This window comes from Colius striatus, chromosome 4 (assembly GCF_028858725.1).
Source record: "Colius striatus isolate bColStr4 chromosome 4, bColStr4.1.hap1, whole genome shotgun sequence".
Lineage (NCBI taxonomy): Eukaryota > Metazoa > Chordata > Aves > Coliiformes > Coliidae > Colius > Colius striatus.
Window position 1 is genome coordinate 18545870 of NC_084762.1, and position 7071 is coordinate 18552940.

General features: G+C 47.8%; 1 protein-coding gene across 2 annotated transcripts; it reads left to right on the forward strand.

The window, feature by feature from the left end:
• Window positions 1-549: 549 nt before the first annotated feature.
• PSMG4 (proteasome assembly chaperone 4) lies at window positions 550-6326 on the forward strand. 2 transcript variants are annotated; one of them, XM_061995667.1, is made up of 3 exons: window positions 550-786; window positions 863-938; window positions 6069-6326. In XM_061995667.1, exons 1-3 carry the CDS (start codon window positions 616-618, stop codon window positions 6188-6190), a joined length of 369 nt encoding a protein of 122 aa, XP_061851651.1. In that variant the 5' UTR covers window positions 550-615; the 3' UTR covers window positions 6191-6326. The 2 variants fall into 2 exon arrangements, with proteins under 2 accessions (XP_061851651.1, XP_061851652.1); XM_061995668.1 differs by having other exon boundaries at window positions 6073-6326.
• Window positions 6327-7071: the final 745 nt, after the last annotated feature.

Genomic DNA, 7071 nt, shown 5'->3' on the forward strand with positions numbered 1-7071 from the left:
GTGGGTGTGTTCCTGCGGCTGCACGGCATCACACCAGCCTTTTCCCTTTACTCCGAAACCCCGAAGCTCCTCGCGGTGAGCACCGGAGCCGCCTGAACACTGGGGCACCGGCTGTGCTGGTTCCACAGCTACCTAACCAGGGTTTCTCCATCTCGGCGGCTGCCTCCGCCTTAATCCCGACCCCGCGGAGGAGGGGGGTGTGGGCCTTAGGGAAGTCGTGCACCGACGCGGGGCGTGCGAGAGCCCCGGGGATACTGTGTCTGTGTGTGTGTGATGCGGAGGGCTATGAACTCGCTTCCAGGAGTGTGGGTGTGTGTACCCGGTGTATTTGTGTGCCCATGAGGGGTCCGCGTGCCCCGGTGTTTGTGTGCGGGTGTCTGTGTGCCCCACGGTGTAGCGGGGGTGGACACTCGGGTGTGTGCGGGCCCCGAGGGGAGCCTGTGTGGGTCGGCACGGTACAGGAGCCGGTGCTCACTGCGGCGGCAGGGCCGGGGCGGGCGCGGCGAAGCGCCGCCTCCCCAGGCAGCGGGAGTAGGGGCGGAGCGGTGAGTCCGGGGCCGCCCGCTCGGGCCTGGCGCGCTGAGGCCGCGCCGTGCCGCGCCGGGAGAAGGGCCGATGGAGGCGGCGGGCGGCGGAGCGGGCGGCATCGCCCTGCATGACTTCAGCGGGCGGCTGGGCGAGCAGCAGGTTCACTTCCACGCCATGCGGCTGCGGGACTCGCTGTTCCTGTGGGTGGGCGCCGCGCCCGCGCTCGCCAGCCTGGCCGTGGCCATGTGCAGCCCCCACGTGAGTGTCCCCGCCGCCCCCTGCCGCCGCCCCCTGCCGCCCCTGCGCTCAGCCCTCTGCTCTGCTCCGTTTTCAGGACAGCGTCCCGGTGGCCGCCTCGCTCCTGGGGGACCCCTCCGACACCGCCTCCGCCTGCCTGGCCCGACGCTTGGGTAGGTGCAGGGGGCGGGGAGGGAGGTGGAAACACGCGTGTCGGGCCTGGGAGGAGCCCGCGTGGGCGAGCTGGCGGCGTGGGGGTAGGTCACGGCTTTGTCCCTGTGCTGCAGCCTGTCCGGCCTCTCCCTCCGCCCCACCAAACCCCGGCCTTGGCTTTGGGTGTGAGGCAGGGGAGGCACGGCTTGTGCCTGCCCGGTGGGATTTGCAGGGCCCTCCGCAATTTTCAGCAGGATGGGGTGACATTTTTTTTCTGTAGTGTCCGGTGGCAGGACAAGGGGTAATGGATATTAGCTAGAATACAAAAAGTTCCACTTAAACACAAGGAAGAACTTTGCTGTGAGGGATCCCTGGCACAGGCTGCTCAGGGAGGGTATGGAGTCTCCTCTGGAGGTTTTCAAAACCCACCTGGACACTTAATGCTTCTGTGTTATGGGGTGGCCCTCATGCAAGGCACATGTGTGTGCCCTGAAGATGAAGCCAACCCTCATCACATCTTGTACCTTTTTGCTTCCAAATTCTAAGGAGCTCTGGCCCAGAAAGTGCCGCATCACCTCCCAGATGCAGGTGTTTGGTCTGACTGTCTCAGCAGCATATATCAGGCACCTCTTGGGATGTCTCCTTTTTCAGCAGGTGTAAGAGTGTCCTGCTGCACCCAGTGTAATGCTGATGTAGCCAGATTTCTGAATCTGAATGCTAACTTTCAATCTCCTATGTCTCTCAAAAACCTGATGCCTGATGCATCCTGAGAGCTGTATCATACTGGTTCCTCATCCTCTCTTCCCAGTAACTGATGCAGCTCCAGCTACAGGTTTTAGATGCAAGATGCCATGCTGCTCAGTCTCATCTGTTGTTTTAGTTGGAAAGGCTGCCTAATTCTTCTTATTTATCTGTGTGCTGATCTTCCTATAGGCAATATATCTATGGCCAGGCAGTTTCATGAGCCTACACCTACTTCTCCATGGCCACTAATGCATATATAAAAAAGGATTGCTCACATGACAGGTCTTTGAAAAACAGCACTAGCATCCTTCCTTCATCCTGATAAATTCCTTTTCATGCCCACTATTGTAGTCTCCCCTGGTATCAGCTCTTTCTCTAGATACTGGGTCCGATCATTTCCACTTTCAGTGGTAATTCTGTGGGGCACTGTATAACGTGGTTCCTTGATGTGTTATTAGTGCATTATCCTTAAGTTAATTAGTAAAAATATAGTTGGAGAGGGTTGAATTTAGATAAAGTTTGTTCCATTTTCTGTTTGGTCTCCCCATTACTCATTCCTTCTGAATCATGCTCTAAGCTGCTGTGTAGTGTTGGAGTCCAGCTAATAGCTCTGACTTGTCTCAGTGATTCTGACTTCTTTTTTTTTTAGCACATGTACTGTGTTCATTCTGTCAGATTTATTACAGATTTCATACTCAGAGTTAGTAATAACTTGTCATTTCTTATATTGCTTCTTCCAGGCTTCTAGGACAGAGGCTGTTCAGGCACCTGTTTTTTCTCTCAGTAAGTGGTCGGTTTTGCTGCCTTCATTTTAAGGTCCTTTTTCATTTACATTGCTAATTTCACATTGTTATCGAGAACTGATAGTGTTGCTTGGCACTGGGATATCTATTACTCCTTATCCTCAGAGCACAGTGCACCTTCTTATTTTCCTGCTGTTTGTGCCTTAAGTATCTTTCATTATTTTGTCTTAAGCTTTCTGTACCATCTGTGGCCCAGCTAAGTTTTTGGGCAATGTTCTTCTGTATCCATGCTGTCCAACCTCTGTGTTGCAGTTTTCCTTGTGGGTTGGTCCTTTTTACATTCCTTATAGATGGAATTCTTACTCATGCTATCCTCCTTAAGGTATACTGTATTGAGGAAGGCCTGTAGACCTCTGTCATGTTTGGTTGGAAAGAGAAAGTCAGTAATGCAGTTCTGGCATTGAAAAAAATTACATACTTCCCCTTCATCTGACCATAAGTGAGTTTTGAGAGGAAAAATAAATCTTCTTTCTGAAATCCTACACCTTAGCTTTTCAGCTTGCAGTCCAGCAATTTTAAGTCGGCTCATGGTCACTTACTGCTGAACTGTTTATTCTCCTAAGACCTGTGGATCTGCAAGATCATCAAGCATCTCTGTATTTTCTATATTTCTCAAAGTGTTTGATAAGAAAGTCTACGTTCTGCCTTGATTAGAAATACCAAGGTTTGCTGTTGCTGATAAGTTTTCCTCTAGGAAATGAAATCCTTGTAACTCCCACAAATTCTGTAATAATAGAGATGCTATTCACAGCCAAGTCTGACCTGCAGCTCTGCTTCCAAGGTAGCCTTTTTAACCACCTTGCCATGTGGTAATCTTCAAGCAGACACTGTATCTATCTATCTGTCTCTATATTTTTCCTATGCTGTCACCATTTTTTCCAGACTCTCTCCATTCTGCTTTTCTCAGGCACTAACTTAGGTAGCATATGATGTCACTTGAACAGGAATATTTTTGTTTCTTATACTTCTCAATCACATTCCATCACTTGCTCTTTGTTCCTGTGGTGTCAGGTCCCCTGCCCTGTAGCAGGACTCTCAGCATTGCCTTGCATCAGCACACTCATTCTACTGTTGTTTTCTGTATAGTTGATAGAGCAAGCTGTTCTGGCTAGGAGCCCTTTCTTCTCTCTTTCTTTCAGGACTGTGTTTTGTTTTTTCCTTTTCCATTGCTGAAGGCATATTTGCCATCTTCCTCTTTATATCTCTGTGTATTAGGTGCAGGGATTTTTTCCCACCTCCTTGCCTGATTACTGTGGCATGAGATGTGTCTCACCCATCCAGAAACCGAAATCCTCAAAGACTGTTTCCTATAGGTTAGTAGAGTCCAATTAATGAGAAGTCCTCTCCATGAGTGCCTCCCTTACCTGCATATCCTGAAATCACAGCACATTTGGCCGCAGTGACTGCTGAAGAGCACCATGTCTGTCTTCCCTCTGTAGGGACTGGCAGACTCTTTGAAGACCATCCCAACCTCTTTTTTGAGTGTTTCACAGCTGGGCACAGTTCCCTTTCAACACCTTTTTTCCAGCACAAATGGTTTACAAACTTGTGCCTAACACTTGTTCTGTCCATTCTTCTGCTCCCGCTGGACTTCTCTGCAGTCTTAGATCTAGACCTCTAGACCATGGCCCTTCCCAGAGGTTGTGGGAGCAGGTCTGTGCTGCCTTCGTGCCCCTTGGCATTCAGCATGTCCTGCAAGATGGGCTGGAAACTTTTCCCCTGCCTTGAGGGCCTGGTGCAAGAGATATGGGTAGCCAAGCTGTGTGGGAAGCAGCCCTGATGGCGTGCTTTTAGGTAAGCCTTGGTTTTGGGGGTTTTCTGCTTTGCTCCAAAGTTGTAGATGGTCTTGCATGGAGGCATAAGATCTGCCCTCCTCTCCCCTTCTCACGAAAGTCCACATGTCCAAATGAATTGGTGGGGAAGTGGGGACAGAAAAGGTTCTGCTGCCCCTTAGAGCCAGGGTACAGTGCTGGGAGCAGAGCTCTTCAGCACAGGCAGTTCCCAGGAACTGGAACAGCATCCTAGAGGCTCGAGTGGATCTTGCACAGACATAACTGAGAAGTTGGGTTTTGACACTGCAGCGTACGAGATTGCTTCGTTAGCAGGGATAATGGTATTAATTAGTTCAGCATTAGCATTGCAGTCATTTAGGGCACGATGATGAAGGACTAGTGCTTGCAAAACATGCCGCTTTGTACCACAGCGTCTGGTGCTGAGCGCTGCCTTTTGCTGTTTGAGCAGCATTTTGTGCTGCCGAGTCTTAAATAAGGCAAAAGAGTCCTTGCGTTGCAGAAGCAGCTCTGCTCACAGAGCCAGGATGCTGGTGACCTGTTAGAAAGGAAAGTAATCATAAACTGATTTGCATAATGGAAATGCCTCAAAGGAATGGGTTGACTACATTTTATTATGTATAGAAAGGTTTTCTGTTGTCAGCTTTCCCATTTCAAAAGGATTGAGATATGAGGAGTTCTGTTGTCTCTAATTTCCATTTGTAAAATTCAGCTGATATTTTTGCATATTCAGCAGAACAGTCTGATTTGTCCCTGGAATAACCAGCTCCCAGCTTATTCCCTGCCAAGAATATCTAGCTACTGACCCAAATACTACTTTTTGTCTTCTGTTTGCATAGAATCATAGAATTGTTTTGGTTGGAAAAGACTTTTAAGATCATGGATTCTAACCACTCACCTCACACTGCCAAGCCCACCACTAAACCATGTCCCTCGGCTACACAGCTTTTCAATATGTAACTCAAATTTAGTGCCTGTTTTTCTTCTGTGGTGCTTCCATTCTTCACAAAGTTTAACAGTGCATAAGGAGAGTTACAAATTTGTCATAATACTATGGTAAAATCTAAGTAGGATTCTGTTTTATTTATATAAAACAGTTCTTGGCATTATCCTTTCTACTCTGATAATTAAGTCTTCCTGCCCCAGTGGACATGTTAATTAGCTCTGTCATGGAAGGCAGCTCTTGATTTTACAGCACCTCTCTCCAGGTATTTGTCATTACACTAGCCTGGAACTTGTGCTTGGCTTCATCACATTCAAGCCAGGCTCTCCAGCCTCTTGGAGTGTTCATGGACACCCTGCAAATAAAGGTTAAAGGAAACACAATCACTGACAGCAGGCTTAGGCAAGACTGCCGCACACTTAGGAGTTCACAAGAAACCAGAACTCTGTTAATTGAGGTGTAATCAGTTTCTTGCACATTTTCCCTCTGTGTTTTCCACAGCATAGACTTACCAACCCCTAAACGAGATTTCAGTGCTCGGAGTCCCGCAGAGTGGTTTTTGGTTAAACTGTACTATCTTTAAGCGTCCCAAATCCACTCAAGGCACTGCAAGGCTTTGCCAGTGACCAACAGCTTTTTGCATCAGGCCAAAGACTAATTAATAGCCCCTGGGCCAACATTGCAAGATTTTGCCCAACGTGCCAATGCTCAGGTGCTTGTTCTACTCTTCCTTTATAACTGGGTCCAGCATGGGTAGGAGCAGAGAACATTGTCTTAGAATGACACAGCTTCTTACAAGGCCTGCTTGAATACCATTGTCACTTTGATACCGGAGCAAACTATGGCTGACTGCTCTGTTTTGTGTTTCAGCCAGCAAGACCAAGAAACAGGTATTTGTCAGCTACAATCTTCAAAACACAGACAGCAGTTTCACCTTGCTCATAGAAAACAGGATTAAAGAAGAAATGATGGCTTTTCCAGAGAAGTTCTGAGTCTGCATCGCTGTAACATAAGATGGTTTTTTTAGACAAACTGATCGCAGTTTACTTACTGGCCTTAAGTTTCAGGTTTGTTTTTGTATTATTTTGATTGGATTTGCAGTTGTTATTAAATAGAGGTCGACATAAATACAGTTGGGTGTTGAGTTTTTTGTTTTGTTTCACATTTGCTGCCCTGTTATGTGGTAAAGAGGTGAGCAGAGCAAAAAATAAGGCATGCAGTGTCTGTTCAGTACTGATTTCTGATGGGAAGTGTGCTCCAAATTCTACCTGTACAATTAATCTACCATGTACTAGCATTGAACATAGTATAACAGATTTTACTGTTCAAATGCAGTCCCCCCATTCTTTTACTGTAAAGCTGTAACATAAAATGAGCATTACTTTGCTGCCTTGAGCCCACTGGTTGTAGTACTTAGTGGATTACCTGGATTAAGTCCTTACCCTGGCTTTCCTTCTGTCTCTTGGCCACTAAGGACACACTAGAAGGGTTTCACAGACAGTTATAGGTAGAAGGAAAAAGCAGAGCTTGAATTTTGAAGCAATAGGTAAAGCTGATAGGCTGCTACAAGAACATCATGTCTGTAAATGGATCATACTTGTTAGAAAAAGCCTGAATGGTTGCTGCTACCACCACCACCACCCCTGCAGTGCATCCTGCTGCTACAGCTCTGGCCTTGCTTTGAGGAAGGATGGATATCCTTTCAAAGGTGCAGCCATGGGCTGTTTTGGTCAATGGGAAGGACAGCTAAAAGTTAACTACACCAAAACTTCCAGCACGGCCCGAGAGCTGAATTGGTAGGTCTTGATAGGTGCTGTTGAAATCACCAGGGCAGCGACTGTTCTCCTGTATTCGGCACTGGTGAGGCCACACT